The sequence below is a fragment of the Malus domestica genome, chromosome 09 (genome assembly GCF_042453785.1).
Source record: "Malus domestica chromosome 09, GDT2T_hap1".
Lineage (NCBI taxonomy): Eukaryota > Viridiplantae > Streptophyta > Magnoliopsida > Rosales > Rosaceae > Malus > Malus domestica.
In genome coordinates, this window is record NC_091669.1 from 17820697 (window position 1) to 17836850 (window position 16154).

The 16154-nt window shown below is 39.6% G+C and overlaps 3 protein-coding genes across 3 annotated transcripts; 2 read left to right on the forward strand and 1 right to left on the reverse strand.

Moving 5' to 3' along the window:
- Window positions 1-1751: 1751 nt before the first annotated feature.
- LOC103443729 (mitochondrial-processing peptidase subunit alpha) lies at window positions 1752-6172 on the forward strand. The gene is made up of 13 exons (XM_008382619.4): window positions 1752-1934; window positions 2413-2646; window positions 2752-3048; window positions 3531-3698; window positions 3903-4070; window positions 4214-4294; window positions 4439-4505; window positions 4628-4725; window positions 5136-5208; window positions 5294-5364; window positions 5490-5539; window positions 5634-5746; window positions 5844-6172. The coding sequence occupies exons 1-13, from the start codon at window positions 1899-1901 to the stop codon at window positions 5894-5896; spliced, it is 1509 nt and encodes a 502-aa protein (XP_008380841.1). The 5' UTR covers window positions 1752-1898; the 3' UTR covers window positions 5897-6172.
- Window positions 6173-6730: 558 nt separating this feature from the next.
- Window positions 6731-9484, forward strand: LOC103443728 (pentatricopeptide repeat-containing protein At1g51965, mitochondrial). The gene is made up of 2 exons (XM_008382618.4): window positions 6731-7726; window positions 7844-9484. The coding sequence occupies exons 1-2, from the start codon at window positions 6950-6952 to the stop codon at window positions 9047-9049; spliced, it is 1983 nt and encodes a 660-aa protein (XP_008380840.3). The 5' UTR covers window positions 6731-6949; the 3' UTR covers window positions 9050-9484.
- A 60-nt stretch (window positions 9485-9544) lies between these two features.
- On the reverse strand, window positions 9545-12247 carry LOC103443727 (small ribosomal subunit protein uS9m-like). The gene is made up of 4 exons (XM_008382617.4): window positions 11579-12247; window positions 10726-11166; window positions 10028-10108; window positions 9545-9915 (listed from the first exon to the last, which is right to left on the reverse strand). The coding sequence occupies exons 1-4, from the start codon at window positions 12063-12065 to the stop codon at window positions 9824-9826; spliced, it is 1101 nt and encodes a 366-aa protein (XP_008380839.2). The 5' UTR covers window positions 12066-12247; the 3' UTR covers window positions 9545-9823.
- Between the last annotated feature and the right edge of the window lie 3907 nt (window positions 12248-16154).

The window sequence follows — 16154 nt, forward strand, 5'->3', positions numbered from 1 at the left end:
GGGCTTAGCCTCACAATGGGCTAGCAATAATGTGATTCAATCAATTGTTTATTAAATATTATGTTCTCTATTCTTAATGTAAATTCAATAGAATGTAGATGGAAATTGAAAGATCGATTTCTAGCATGATCTAAGATTATTCATTTACTTCAAATATCTGACTTTCCTTTTGTAATTTCACGCATATAAATACATTTAAAACGTGTAAGTCACGCGTAGCACGCTGTGATTCAAAAACTGTCTTCTGCATGCACGTGAGCGCGTGCATGAAGGCTATTAGAAGAACAAGCGAGGGAAAAAGAAAAATATTCCAATCCAATCAACCATGCAAAGTTAGGTATTGTCTTATTTCTTCAATCTCCTACTGTTGGAAAACAAATATTTGCAGTTATATTTTGGGTAGTGATTTTGGTTCTCTTGTTTTAACGAACTTAGGATGATATTGTATCGACTTGGTCATTTGCTTATGTGTGTGACACTGACCATGTTCTCATTTTTGCATGACCGCTCATTTCCTTGCCTTTTGACTTATTACAACATAGCAACGTTTTTTGCAGCAATTACAACGGTTGTTTGGATGTGAGGTTTGATGTTTGGGTTTTTCGTACTTTGGGCTTCAACTTAGGTTTGATGTAAGGTTTAATGAAATGCATTCTCCTTGCCAAAAAAAAAAAAAAGTTGTTTGTGAACACTTGTGTATAATGCACTTTTCCACTCGTAAAGCACTTATTTTGGTAAAATTAGCTCATTATAAACATGTATAATTTTTTTTTATTTACTAAAAGTTCCAGTGCTTCTCTGAGAGCAGTTTCACCCCTCAAGGCAATTGGGCAATAGATAATCATTGCTTTAGTGAATAGTAACTGCTCCAATATATCTTTCGTAAAATGAGTTGCTAACAATTGCTATTAAAAATTTGATAAAAAATAAGGAACTTTAACGAAAAACTACTGGTGCTATTCACTTTAATGAAAAACCACATTTTTACGCTAAAAAGTCAATCTTAATACTATTCACTTTACCTTTTATTTTGTCATTATCCTTAAAATTCAAAATTTTCAAACCCTTTTCATTAGTTTTCTTAAAAAATAATATTATTATTTCTCTTTCCTCCTCCCCCCTTTCTCTCTCTCCTTCTCCTTTCTCTGTTGCTTCCCGTCTTCTGCCACCCCTCACCGACGAAATCTAACAATCCAAACCCACCCCCACTCCACACACGCACCCCAAAATTACCAACTCTCTTGCTGGACTCCCCGCACAGTCAGTAATCCTAAGGTCAGACAAGTCAAGTTCTTCGCTTCACCCAAGCCCATTGCCTCCTCCTCCTCTCCTCCTGTCACTGACACTCGGGCGTAGGGTCGTGAAAAGATTGCCTGGTTGAGCAATCCATCCGCTATAGGCCCATCAATTGCTCAAATTTTTGTTATGGGCTAGAGCAAGATTTTCCCTTTTTGCCTTGGCAGTTTCATGTCGGTTGGCGATGCTTTAAAAAGCACTTCTACGACTCATAAACATTTTAAAGTTTTTCAATCAAAAAGCAAAATCATTTTTTATTTTCAGAACCACTTTTAGCCCTATCTTGAAGGTCGACTAAAAAAAAAAAAAAAAAAAAAAAAACCCACAAATTGGGCTTGGAACTTGAAAGGTCCAAACGGTTATGTCACTACGTAATACTTTTGGGCCTTCACCGGCACAGTAACCGAAGCCCAACACTATCTGTAGACAGGTTCAGGTCTCGGAAACTACATCTCTTTTTAACTGTTTTATTTCAACAGCCACTCTCTCTCTCTCTCTCTCGTTGTTCGCCCTGAAAAAGCTCAGACCTTTAAGAGGAACAGAGGCTGCAAAATTCCCCAATTTATTTTCTAGGGCTTCATTCAATCTTGAGCTCCATCGCCATGTACAAGGCAGCCTCCCGACTCAGGTCCCTCAAGGTCAGTCCCAAACTGCCGCCTCCCAAACCCTAATATTCTGCTCCGTTTCCGATGCATTGTAAACCAAATGGGATTTGTGCTGTGAGATCTGCGTTTATCTTTTCTAGGTTTTTGTTTCCTGGATTTTTCAACGATTGTATGACGAAATTTGGGTATTATTTTATTGATTGATGCGAATTTATAGCATTTTTGTGTATTGATTGATGCGAATAAAATGGAAAATACGGTCCTCGTGATTTATGTGTATTTTTCTTGATTAAAATGAGGAATTGAGTTTCTAGTATTTGGTTTTTGTTGGGCATATATGATATTGTCTATTTTTAATTTGATTGATAAATATCGTAGAGTTAGATTTTCTGAGTATAATTTGTAAGGAGCAATTTAGGGTTGTTGCTGGATGCGAAATGCCGTTGTTCTTAATTTTTATACATAGTGATAGTGTCGTTGACTGTTCCCTGACGTGAATGTGTCCGAGCAGGGCCGTGGAAATTTGGGGGCCACCCGGTTTGCAACAAGTGCAGCTGTATCGAAGCCATCCTCAGGCGGTCTCTTTAGTTGGCTGACCGGGGAGAGCTCAAGTGCTCTTCCTCCGTTGGAAACCCAGCTCCCAGGTGTTAACCTCCCTCCTCCAGTACCTGATTATGTTGAACCAAGCAAAACTCAGATTACAACTCTTTCTAATGGTGTCAAAATAGCTTCTGAAACTTCAACGGTATGTAATACAGTGTAGCTAAACTTTTCTTTTCTTGTACAGCCTTCTCATTTTACCGCTCAGTCTTGTTGATTAATTTTGGTTCTTTTTGTGTTGAGTATTCAGAGTCCTGCAGCGTCCATTGGAATATATGTGGATTCTGGTTCCATATACGAGACACCAGTATCCAGTGGTGCCTCACACTTGCTAGAACGATTGGCTTTTAAGAGTACAACCAACCGGAGCCACTTACGCATTGTGAGAGAAGTGGAAGCAATCGGTGGTCACATAGGAGCCAGTGCCTCTAGGGAGCAAATGGGATATACTTTTGATGCCATCAAGACCTATGTTCCCCAGATGGTGGAACTGCTTGTTGACTCTGTGAGGAATCCTGCCTTCTTGGAATGGGAAGTCAATGAAGAGGTAAAGTTTCTGTTTCTTAAATATTCTGTCAAAGTTACTAGACATCCATTTAGGATTCTTTGGGCAAAAAATCTGTTGCATTCATATACCTTTCTATAGTTAGTTATTAAAATCTCCCTCTTTGGTAAGATGGGAGGAGTTGGGGTGGTAGAGGTTGTCTTCCGTTTAATTTAGTATTTCCAGTTTGAAAAAAAAAAAAAAAAAAACCAGGACTTTTTGACATAGTCCTTTGCTGAGAATAAGTTTGCGCACTTGAAAGAGATAAGTTTGATTGAATTTGGGAGGTTTAGCAGAGGAAAAGTTTCAGCTCACAGTGAAATTATTGATGAACTTCTTAAAAGTAATTGTCTTTACATGTCTATTTATGTCTGCAAATGCGATCAAAGAAGTTTTGTAGTTTGGGTATTCATACATGGCGATTTGTTGTCAATTTCTGTAATTGTTCCGTCGTTCTTATTTCAGTTCACTTAATCTTTATACAGCTCAAAAAAGTGCGGGCAGAGATTGGAGAACTCTCAAAGAATCCCCAGGGCTTACTGTTGGAGGCAATTCATTCTGCTGGTTATTCTGGTGCATTGGCTAATCCTCTTTTGGCTTCTGAAGCATCACTGAACAGATTGAATGGCAGCATCTTGGAGCAGTTCATTGCTGTAAGATCATAAACTTATAAATACTGCGTACTCATGCTTATCCCTTATCCTAAAATTCAATACTGCATGCAGTGTAGTTGTTATTTATTCAAATGAATAACTTAGTTTTTTTGTTAACTATCTTTTAACCTTGTTCTATCCTTATTTCCTAGTTATGTCTGGTCTGGTGTGGCTACTGACTGGTTGCTGACATGGGAATTTCAGGAAAATTATACTGCTCCTCGTATAGTTCTTGCAGCATCTGGGGTTGATCATCAGGAGATTGTATCCATTGCTGAACCTCTTCTCTCTGACCTACCGAGTGTGCCTCGCTATGAGGAGCCACTATCCAAATATGTTGGAGGAGAGTACCGTTATCAAGCTGATACACCGGTTCGTATTTTTATCCATTCAAAAGTTGTTTCTCCTTTCCTTCGTATTCTCCTCATTGTCTGATACAAAAATGTACGAAATTTTCACGTAAATTATTTAATTTTGTTACTAACATGCTATCTGCTATACTCCTCATCGTCCAGGAAACACACGTAGCTCTTGCTTTTGAGGCTCCCGGTGGCTGGCGCGAGGAGAAGCAAGCCATTCTTTTGACAGTTCTCCAGGTTCCACACTTACTCTCGGAATGCTTAACATAATATTACAGAAATTTGTAGAATCATCTGGGTGTTACTTATTGGTAGGTCATCATAATAAACATTCAAAATGTCATGTCTAGATGAGTGATGAAAACAATTCTGTATTTGCAGTTGCTTATGGGAGGTGGTGGATCTTTCTCCGCTGGGGGCCCCGGAAAGGGGATGCACTCAAGGCTATGTAAGTTTTGCCTAGGTTTCTAGTTTGTTGCTAATTACTGGAGTGCTTGACTATTATTCTTGTTTGGTTGGACATTTTTTTAAAATTTTTATGTAACAATCATTATGTTCATTTGACAACAGATCTCCGCGTCTTGAATCAGTATCCAGAGATCCAATCCTTTTCTGCATTCAACAGCATCTTTAATGATTCTGGGTTGTTTGGTATTTATGCTAGCACTGTAAGGCTCAACCTTGAGTTTTCTATGATTGTAGTTAATGTTGATTTCTGGGGTGAGCATCGCTGCATGTTGGTGTGTATGACTAGGACAGAAGATAGATTTCTTGATATGGCTTCTGCCTGATTTCATATTTTAATATGAAGACTGGCGATATATATTTTCTGTTGGAACAACGTGTTCTGTTTTCTTGTGCATTTAACTTGAGATTATAATTTCAATTTTGGTAATTGGAACTAGTTTTATGAAGTTGGTCTCTCTAGTGCACAACACATGCATCAGGATGGGGTTTTGTGTATGCCTTCATTGAATATGAATCATCAGTTGGCTTGATGAGTCTGTTTGGTAAATAATTAAAGTATGAATGTTATTATTTGAAAAATGATTTCTTTTGGCGCTACTTTTGAATGTAGGGCTCTGAATTTGCATCAAAAGCAGTTGATATAGCAGCACAAGAATTACTTACAATTGCAACACCTGGACAAGGTTTGCTCTTCGTATTTCTCACTTCTTGTTTCAGAATGAAGGACTTATGTTTCTCATGGTGCCTTTATTTCTTCTTTGCTCGCAGTTACGGATGTACAGCTTAAACGTGCCAAGGAGTCCACAAAGGCGGCAGTTTTAATGAATCTAGAATCTAGAGTATGACCTCTCTCGTACACACATGATTATGGTGCAGTGGTTCCCCAATGCACTAGTTTGTCGTTATTTTAATATTTGTTGTTGAGGTTGGTCATTCTTAATGGGTTTTGTTTTCCATTTTGCAGATGATTGCATCAGAGGATATAGGAAGGCAGGTTTTGACATACGGAGAGAGGTAATTCAATATCTGTTCCGTTTGATCTATTTGGTAGGCTTTTACAGCATTTGTTGCGACTTGCTAAGGAATATGTTACTGTTTACCATTGCAGGAAACCTGTGGAGCACTTCTTGAAGACGGTAGAAGAAGTGAGCTTGAAAGATATTACTACAATCGCGCAGAAGATTATTTCTTCACCGCTAACAATGGCAACATATGGCAATGGTAATTTCCAATTGCTTACACTTTGATCTCATATATTGCGTCCGGTGGTACATTGATTAAAGGGTGAGAAATTAAGCCCTCGTGTGTTGTGTGGCAGTTGTACATGTACCCGGTTACGACTCAATTAGCAGCAGGTTCCAAGCAAAATGAGAGGATGCCTCCTGCTGGCTGTAATTTTTTGAATCGCATGACTACTCACGGCTTCCGAGCTATTCGCCGTTGTTGGCAATTGTCGAAATAAAATTTTGAAAGGATTAATTTGATCCAAATTACATATACCAGGATTTGTTTTGGCAAATATTATTTCTTTTCTAAGCTGTTTTGGTGTACAGGGGGTTCTGCTGCACCCTCCAAAAAGCAAACCTGACAACATGAACAAACTTCTCCTTCATTTCGCGCACAAAAATGGAAGGATTTTAATTTTAAGGGATGTGTGTTTTAGTTTTTATGATACTTAAATCGGATTTCTTGTCGTCTTCATTTCAATTAAGTAAACATATTATACTTTTTTATGAGTTATTTAATTTGGGCTTTTTGTTTGGTGTTTATGATCGGAAAGAATTGGGTAACTCATATAATTTAAGGTAAACCTAAGATAGAGATAAGTGTTGTGATATTTAGTCTTTGGGAGAGAAGTTTTTTCTTCATGTAAAGTTGTGTTGGATCAAAACGTTTATGTACAGAGAGATGTTTGTAATCTCATAACAACATACAAGATCAAGAGTGAAAGTAATAATACCAATATCCCTTCTCTCTCTTTACATGCATCATACAAGATCAAAAGTGAAAGTAAGAATACCAATGTTTATATCCCTCCCCTTTCTTTGCTTGCATCATTTTTGTGTTGCATACAGTTACGAAAATAAACAGTGTAATACATTACACCCGTTCCACTTCTATCTTTAACAAAGGTTATTTCTCTCTCATTTATCCCCTATTATAACAATAAAGTGGTGATAAAAAATATAAAAAATAAAAAAATAAAAAAAAAAGTGATTTTTCATTATACCAATATTTAGAGGAATCTGCGCTACAACTCGATGAAAACAACGCTGTGGAGTGCGCAAAAACCACTCTGTGTACGACGTCGTTTGCTTATTAACAAAACACAGTTTAACCAGTCCAAACCCAGTCCACTGCTCTTTCTGACGATAACATCCGAATACCCAACTAACACTAACCACCACCGCTACTGCTGCCACCATGAAACCCCGCCACCACCTGAGACTCCTCCGCCTTACCAAACCCACGCCCTCAACCACCACGTGCCGCCACTATGCCACAAAGTACACGGCCAAAATAACCTCAACCTCCCCAACCGGCCTTTCTGTCTCGGCCGAGGTAACCCCGCCGCCACCCCTCCCCACGGACATCCGCGGCTACGCTCTCCCGCGGCGCGACCTCGTCTGCAAAGCCACCCAAATCCTCCTGGGCTGCCAATCCCCTTCCGCCATGTTATCAGACCCCTTCTCCGACCTCTCTGACTACCTCACCTCCCTCTCCCTCCACATCACCCCGTCTGAAGCCTCCGAAATCCTGAAATCGGTAACCTGCCCCGACCTCGCCGTCAAATTCTTCCGATTTTGCCCCTCGCTCTCCCCTAATTTCCACCACGACGCCTTCACCTGCAACCGAATCCTCCTCATCCTCTCCAAGTCCACCTCCCCCGCCCGGTTCGACCTAGTCCGGTCGATCCTCCGCGACATGGACCGCTCCAGCATAAGTGGCAACATCTCCACCGTCAACATCCTCATCGGCCTGTTCGGCAGCACCGAAGACTTGGAAACCTGTATTGGGTTGGTGAAGAAATGGAATCTCAACATGAACAGCTACACTTACAAGTGCTTGCTTCAGGCCTTCCTGCGCTCTCGCGATTCCGGCAAAGCTTTCGATACTTACATCGACATGCGGCGGCGGGGTTACAAGCTCGACATTTTTGCTTACAACATGCTGCTGGATGCATTGGCAAAAGAGGAAAAGGTTTGAATTTTGATTGAATTGAATGCAATGTGACATTGTGGTTGCGCTCACATGTTCAAATTCGATGTGGGTTTTTGTGGATTTCTGATTTTCTGATGTGCAGCAGAAATTTGGCAGGTTGAGGATGCACGCAAGGTGTTTGATGATATGAAGAAGAAGCATTGCGAGCCGGATGAGTTTACTTACACGATTATGATCAGAATGGTTGGGAAATTGGGCAAGGGCGATGAGTGTCGCGGGTTGTTTCAGGAGATGGTGAACAAGGGTTGCGCTCCGAATATGATGTTTTATAATACTATGATTCAGGCTCTTGCTCGGAGCAAGATGGTTGACAAGGCCATCATTGTGTTCTCGAAAATGGTACAGAACAATTGCCGGCCTAATGAATTTACGTACAGTGTGGTTTTGAATCTTTTGGTTGCAGAAGGGCAGCTGGGTAGGTTTGATGAGGTGGTGGGAATGTCGAAGAAGTACATGACGAAGTCGATATATGCATATCTTGTGAGGACATTGAGTAAATTGGGTCATGCCGGGGAAGCTCACAGGTTGTTCTGCAACATGTGGAGCTTCCATGACATGGGGGATCGGGATGCATATACTTCAATGTTGGAGAGTTTGTGCAGTGCGGGTAAAACTGCAGAGGCGGTTGACATGCTAAGTAACATTCATGAGAAAGGGATAACTACTGATACTATCATGTACAACACAGTTTTGGCAGCTCTTGGAAAGTTGAAGCAGATACCCCATCTTCATGAACTGTACGAAAAGATGAAACTTGATGGGCCTGAACCGGACATATTTACCTACAACATTATGATTTCGAGCTTTGGTAGAGCTGGGAAGGTTCATGAGGCTGTGACGATATTCGAACATCTGGAGAATAGTGATTGTAAACCGGATATTATCTCTTACAATTCGTTGATCAATTGCCTTGGGAAAAATGGTGATGTGGATGAAGCCCACATGAGGTTTAAGGAGATGCAAGAGAAGGGTTTTAGCCCTGATGTCGTCACCTACAGCACTCTGATCGAGTGCTTTGGCAAGACGGATAGGGTTGAAATGGCATGCAGGCTGTTTGACGACATGCTTGCTCAAGGCTGCTGTCCGAATATAGTGACATACAACATCTTGCTTGATTGTCTTGAGAGGTGTGGGAGGACTGCTGAGGCAGTGGATCTATATGCGAAACTTAAGCAGCAAGGGTTGACACCGGATTGGATTACATACGCAGTGCTTGAACGGTTGCAGAGCGGTTCGCATAGGAGAGTTAGGGTTCGTAGGCAGAGTCCGATCACAGGTTGGGTTGTGAGCCCTTTAAGGTGATGAATGGTGTAGACATACCAAATTTTGCGTTCCTGCTTCTTTGGAGCCAGTTTCCAGTTCCTGCCAAGGCCGAAGCATGTGGCTGCTGCTGGAATTACTCAAGAAACATGCTTACCACAGCGCCATCACAACCAGCATCCGTTTTGTTTGCGGAATGAGTTATTTGGGAATGAAAATTCAAGCTCATCGCTGTGAGATAGAAACTGGCTCACTTGAGTTTTCGACGAAAAAAGATTCTCACTTGTGGAACATCATAAATTTAGTCACAAATTCACTAGTGTGGTTGAAAAATTCAATAATTGATGTGGAAGCATGTCGTGTATTTCAGATTTGATGTCTCACCGTCTTTCAGAATTTAACTTTACGTGAACAGTGAACAATGAACTTGTATGGTTGCTTTGGCTGCAAAGAAGAAAACAACGGTTGTGTCGTGTACTAAGTCAACTATAAAACTAATCTGATTCTCTTAGCGAGTGTCATCAACGTCACTTCCACTTCATAAGACAGACTCATATATTACCAAAGTTGGCAAATAAATCTAGTAAAAGGTATTACTACAAAATGTCGACCGTGGAAGCAAAGGATCAGAAACAAATCGAATAGCTCCGGATGTTTTCTCACGTCACAAAATCTACAAAACTCTTCTACCACTCATCGTCTATCACAAGCTACACTTGAAATGCCATACGAGTGGATCTCAATAAGTTATTGCAGTAAATCATACTTTTAAGTTCCAAACGAAACTGCGCAGAAAACAAAGCCCGGAGTAATTGATCAACGCTTGACCCACTGGAAGCTCTTCCTTGCTTTTGCTTTTCCGGGTTTTTTCCTTTCCACCACACGCGAGTCCCTTGTCAAGAAACCAGCTGGAAACACAAACAAGTTGCTGGGTTAGCAAGAAAGAGGCAGACAGATAAAATCTGTTTCTCCTTATAGACAAGAAATAACCAGCCGACAACGGGGAAGAAAACTATTTACATTCTTTGAGTGCAGGACGCAAGTCGGGTTCCCAATTTTGCAAGGCCCTGCTCACTCCTAATTGAATTGCTCCAACTTGACCTGGAAAAAACACCTTTTCAATTTTCCATATTTAACACAAACAAAAACGTTGATGCAAAGAATCAACATACCAAACATATTAAACATTCTTCTTTAAAAACGAGTTACTGTTAAGAGTAACAATTTGCACAAACAGTATTTTTGTACTCAACTACTATATAGGAAGAAGAGCCAGCATCAAAAAGCACGAAACAATCTTTACAAAATTACAATCAATTCGTATTTAATTCTGTCTGAGATGTTGGCTCCGATTTTCTTCTCTTTTCCTCTGCTCTGTTTCAGTTTCATTATTTGATGTGAAATGAAAATCTAACCACAATTAATTCAACCTAACTGAAAAATACACTCCATTCATTTGATTTCATGAGAGCAGGGGAAGAAAAGCTTTACTAACATATGGAACTGGACAGAAATTTGTTTTCCATGAGAGTTTGGCAGTGTAGGTAGTAAGTAGCGAGACAAATTTTGTGGTTTTCTGGCATATAAAGCTATTGAATTACAAGTTCAAGGATAACGGAGGGAAACAGCAGTTGAATTGGATCTCAAACAAGTCAATATCAAGGAAAAAAAGTTAACATATAAATCAAAATAAAGTGTGGCAACAAACTTAGGCTTACCTGTGGTGCCGCCTCCTTGAACAGTACAAGCGATATCCCAAAGGCCCAACGTTTTTGTCTCAGAGAAAGGTCGGAGGAGAGCAGCACGATGATCAAGCATTGGAAAATAGGCGTCAAATTGTTTATCATTAATTGTGAATTTACCATTACCAGGTTGAATCCAGACGCGTGCTACACTGCATTTCCTTCTTCCTGTTCCATAAGCTCTCCCCTTGTCGTCTACCATTCTCACTCTTGCTTTGGCAACTTCCTCCTGTTTCTGGCGCTCTATTTCAGCTCTCGAGGATTTTCTGGTATTTTTCTCATAACGAATGTCTTCAATCTCTGATAGAGGGGGCAATCCCCTTATCCCTTGAAAATCCTTCAATGCAATCAAAGTGTCAAGCATTTCATCTGTGATTCCAGATGCAGCAATAAGGTCACCAAAGGCACGATTCGGACCTGCAGTTACCATACTTGATCAGTATAACACCTAAAGAGTCACCTAGCTGATAAATGAATCAGCAACTGCATTCAAAACAAAGTATTATTTGAACTATAATACTTCGAGAAAGCCGAAGAAATAATCTTATCCCATGTAGAGTGCTTGCAGACCTAACAAGATATCTGATAATTTTAACTCCTCCCATTAATCAATAAGTAGTAGTGTAGTTCCCAAAATCAAAAGCAGAACAATAGACACACCAATATTTTAATGAACTTGCAGACCTCCCAACAACGAAACATACAATTGGTTGGTGCCCAAATCAACCCAAAAGGATTTAGTACAGTACAAGCTGTTCCACTAAGCTATACACGTTCCTACTCTTTAAGCATATCGATGTTATCCAGAAATTTACGAAAAAAAAGTAACCTTTGAGAACAGCAGTAAGCTCCCGCTCCTCTTTCTCAAGCATCTCAGCCTGTTCAGCCTTCTCAATCTCCTCTCTCCTTGTCTCACCATCAATGGCAGTAACAGTCTGTACACCCTCTCCGATATCGAACAAGGCACTCTTCTCCTCCTCTCCCAAGCTCCACAGCTTGTACTCCTGCGATGTACCCCACTCCTCGCCTGCTCTCCCTTTCAACCAATCGGAATCGGCCTCGCCGGATTCAACTTCTGCAATCCCGGAAATGTCCCCGGAGCTCTCGCCGAATAAAGGGTCGAACTTTCCATCGGTTTCCTGAGAAAGCCTCCAAACATCTGATTGGGAGGGACCCTGAGCATCGTCACTGGAGAAGAACCTTGGATTGAAAGTAGTGAAAAGAGTGTTTTGGGGTTGGGGTAAGGGATGGAACTTTGGGGAGATTAGGGTTAAGCGAGAGAAATGTGAGGGTTTGGGCACAAGACGAGAGAGCATGGTGATGAAGCAGAGCCTTGAAAAATATTTTAGACTTTTGAAATTTAGGGTTTAACAAGAAAAATGTTTCTTGCAATCATAACAGGAAGCGAACAGCAGAGAGAAGTTAGAAGTTGAATGTGTCATGGCTGCGATGTGTTTCTTGCAACTCGAAACAGATCAATCAGGAATTGTATGTGATTAATCAGATTCAGAACAAGTTGATATATATTATTTGGGCCAAATTTCTTGTACTGTTTTTCCTTTTCGGTTAGCCCGATCAGTTATGGGCTGATGAGGCCACGACACGTACAATTTTTTGTTTCGGTATTATTATTATTTATTTTTGTTTTGTCTTGTGGATAGGTTGATGTTAATGCAAGAAGTGATTTCCGTACATTATTTTAGGGGTGGGTTCAAATAACCGAAAACCGAAAAAAACCGAAACCAAACCGAACCGATGCCGAAAAAAACCGAACCAAAACTGCCAAACCGAACCGAACCGAATCTGGCTGGTTCGGTTTTGGTTTTTAAGGTTCAGAAACCGAACCAAACCGAACCGAACCGAACAGATATATATATTTAATTTTGTTTTCAATATTATAAATAATTTAGTGATACAATCATAACAAGATATAACTGTTACCAAGTTGGTTTGCTTGAAACTTTTCAAGCCCCTGTGCATGGGTTCGAATCCTCATGCCTCCAGAGGTTTCAGAAAAGTTTTTTAGTTTTTTTGAGCAATCAACAACCTTTTAACTTAAAATTAAATATAAATACTTAAAACCTGCTGCTGTGAGGAATCGAACCCCTTCCGTCAAGGGGGGATAATTCCTTCAAGCCAACTTGACTGTAGGCTTTGTGTTGTTATAATTGTACCAGTAATATATTTATAGGTTTCTAATATTTAATGCTTTATAAAATTTCTTAAGATTAAAAACCCTAGCCGTCACTCTCCCAATCCCATTTCGGTTTTCCCTTTTCTCAAGCACTCTCTCCCCTCCGCTATTTCCTCTCTGCCTCTCTCTCTCTCTCTCTTTCTCTCCCCTTCCTCTCTTCCTCCAAATCACTATCTCTCTTTGTGGATTTCGACGGTAGCAAAGAGGAGAGCCAAACCACAGTGGCAGTGGAGCAGTCCAGTGGCAAACATGGGACTGATGGGCAGTTGACGGCGGACGAGGGCAGTCATTAATCGTTGCAGATCCATGATCCATGGTTCTTTGTTTTTGTGTTGTGTTGTTGGTTAATTTTCGTTTGCAGATTTTTTTTTTCAATTTCGTTGGTTCTGAACTTCTGATGAATTTGATCTGTAGCTTCTAAATTTCATGGTTTTGCAATTTGTTTTGGGTATGCTGGATTTGGTTAGGTAACTTCATTTATGAACACTATTAGACTATTAGTTGAGGTTTGATTAATTTGTGAGAGTACATACGGTTTGATTAATTTGTTTTGGGTATGCTGCTGCTGAAGCCTGGATTTGTTGTGGCTGTTTTGCATTTTTTGGAGGAAAAAAAAAAAAACCGAACCGAAAAAAAAACCGAAACCGAACCGAAAAAAACCGAAAAAAATTTGGGCCGAACCGAACCGAAATTTCGGTTTGGTTTCGATTTTGGCAAAAAACCGAACCGATAAGAACCGAACCCAGCCCTACATTATTTTATTTTGACTTTTCAATTCTAAAAACAGAAATAGACATGAGTGTATAGCAGGAGAAAATGGTGTGAAAGTAACTTTCCTTTTATTACTACATCTATCGATTGAAATTGACTCGGCTAAATTATTTCCCCTAATTACTAACTTTACCATTCTACAACTAGTAAATTGCCCTATTGGATAAGACTATCATCTTCAACTCATAGCGTCTCTTATTCAAACTTGCCCCTTCTTTTTAATCTAACTTATAGTAGTAATATCGATTGTAAAAAAAGAAGGATTAACTCTGTACTTGAGGTTTTGTGTTCAAGCCCGTTCTTTTGAACTAAACTCTAATCTCTAATCTCTAATATTAGAAAATCAGCAGTCAATTTTGGTGTCTTAAGCTTCACCAAAAAGTTTAGGACAAAATCACCCCTAAAACAGAAAAATCCAAAACTAATCCAAATTAACACATCAAACACATCATGGGTAATTTTGTAAGAAAAGCATAACAAATACAAGATAAAAAAAATGGAAAAAAGAAAATGAAACGTGCAAAACTTTGATGTCGTGGGACTCCAGAGAAACACCACGAACTGACAGAGAAGAAAACTACCATGAACCATAACTCCACGTTGAGCACTGAAGATTATGAGAAGGAGGGAAATCTTTTTTTGCCGTTCCTTCTACTTTGAGTGGTTTGGAAGAAGAAAAAAAAGTTCATCAATTTCCTTTTTGTTAGGACCATATGGTTTGGGCCCTTTAGCTCTTCCTCTCAGCCCATGCTTGTCAGCCTCCAACTAAGTTTTGCTCAAGGCCCAGCCGGGTTCCCTTTTCGACCTCGGCCATTCAACATGCTTTCACCTCGCAGTTCACAACTCTTCAGTCATTGATACTCGATGAACTTCGTCTTCTGAAATCGAGTTTTCCTTCCTCCCAAACCACCACCCCACACACACCATCCCCAACCCACCGCACCTCCAGCGCACCACAACCCCAACCCACCACAAACCTAAACCCGACGACCATTCGACCACCCACAACCACCACCACACCTTGATTCCGCGCCTTGTTCTCACCCCCCAACCCAACATTCTCGAATCTCGGCCCTTCAAATCCTCCTTCGCCAAGCCTCGCCCCACTTCCCCCTTTTTTATCCTCCATCCGCACCACCCTACCTCCTACACCCATCACCAACCGACTGACCCATTCCCAACAACAAAACACATCTCCTTCTATATTTTCTCCAAACCCTTACTCACCTATAACCACCCAAACCCATTCCTTTCATGTCCTACCATCCACAACCCCAGTTCCCATAAATCCCAACCCATACCACCATTCCCCCAATTTTAAAACCATTAAAATGGAATTACCTAGATTTAATGGTGACGACCCATATGGCTGGCTTGCAATGGCCGAAAGGTACTAGACTATTATGAGGTATAGGCCTGGCAATTCCTGACACGATCCGATAATCCGACACGACACGACATGAAATTAACAGGTGTTTGGGTCGACACGATAATGAAACGGGTCGTTATCGGATAACCCGATAAGCACCTGTTAAGATAACAGATTAGTTCGGGTATACACGTGGCTAACACGATACACGATAAACAGAATATTAATTTAATAATTTTATAACCCTAAAAAAAATACTATAATAATTATATATATTAATTTAACAATTTTATATCCCTAAAAACTATAATAATTATAATAATTATATATACTTTAATAATTATACCCCCAAAATATTAACTATAATAGTTATATTTATATATATATATATATATATTAAATTTTATACCCCTAGAAACTATAATAATTATACATACAAAATAAATAGATTTAAATCTACTTAATAAATAAATAAATAAATATATATATATATATATAGACACACACACCTTCCTATTTTTTCACACACTCTTAACTACTTTTCACACACCCCTTCCTATTTTTTAGTACTTAATTGGTATCTTACTATTTAATCTTCCATATATACCCCTCCCTATTTAATATTTCATTAATTATCATCAAAAAGTAGGAAGGGTATATATGGAAGATTAAATAGTAAGATACCAATTAACTATTAAAAAATAGGAAGGGGTGTGGGAAAAGTAGTTAAGGGTGTGTGAAAATCACAACCCTTGAACTTTATGTGATACGAATTATACGAAACTAATTTCAACGATCTAACCGTCAAACTTGTTTGTATATGCTTCGAGATCGCATCAGCAAAAAATTACAAAAAAAAAATATTCACAGATCAAGTAATGAGACAAAACTTTCCGACGGTTATAAACGAAAAATCACGATTTAACGGTTATTTTAACTCTGATTTTGATGATTTTTTACAGCTACACTCCTTGACCCTATACGAATACAATGAATGAATTCGATCTTCAATTTAAAATATTTACACTAGTGGATACCACAAAATCTTATGTTATACTTGATGAAAGTATG

Bases quoted from the DNA above. Each gene is read 5' to 3' on its own strand.
- LOC103443729 (XM_008382619.4), top strand. From the start codon at position 1,899: ATGTACAAGGCAGCCTCCCGACTCAGGTCCCTCAAG. The intron at 5,209-5,293 runs GTTTGCTCTTCG...CTTTGCTCGCAG, and splicing joins AATTGCAACACCTGGACAAG to TTACGGATGTACAGCTTAAA. The intron at 5,747-5,843 runs GTAATTTCCAAT...GTTGTGTGGCAG, and splicing joins AATGGCAACATATGGCAATG to TTGTACATGTACCCGGTTAC.
- LOC103443728 (XM_008382618.4), top strand. From the start codon at position 6,950: ATGAAACCCCGCCACCACCTGAGACTCCTCCGCCTTACCAAACCCACG. The intron at 7,727-7,843 runs GTTTGAATTTTG...GAAATTTGGCAG, and splicing joins CATTGGCAAAAGAGGAAAAG to GTTGAGGATGCACGCAAGGT.
- LOC103443727 (XM_008382617.4), bottom strand. From the start codon at position 12,065: ATGCTCTCTCGTCTTGTGCCCAAACCCTCACATTTCTCTCGCTTAACC. The intron at 10,109-10,725 runs GTAAGCCTAAGT...TGTTTTTTCCAG, and splicing joins TCAAGGAGGCGGCACCACAG to GTCAAGTTGGAGCAATTCAA. The intron at 9,916-10,027 runs GTAAATAGTTTT...TTGTGTTTCCAG, and splicing joins GCGTCCTGCACTCAAAGAAT to CTGGTTTCTTGACAAGGGAC.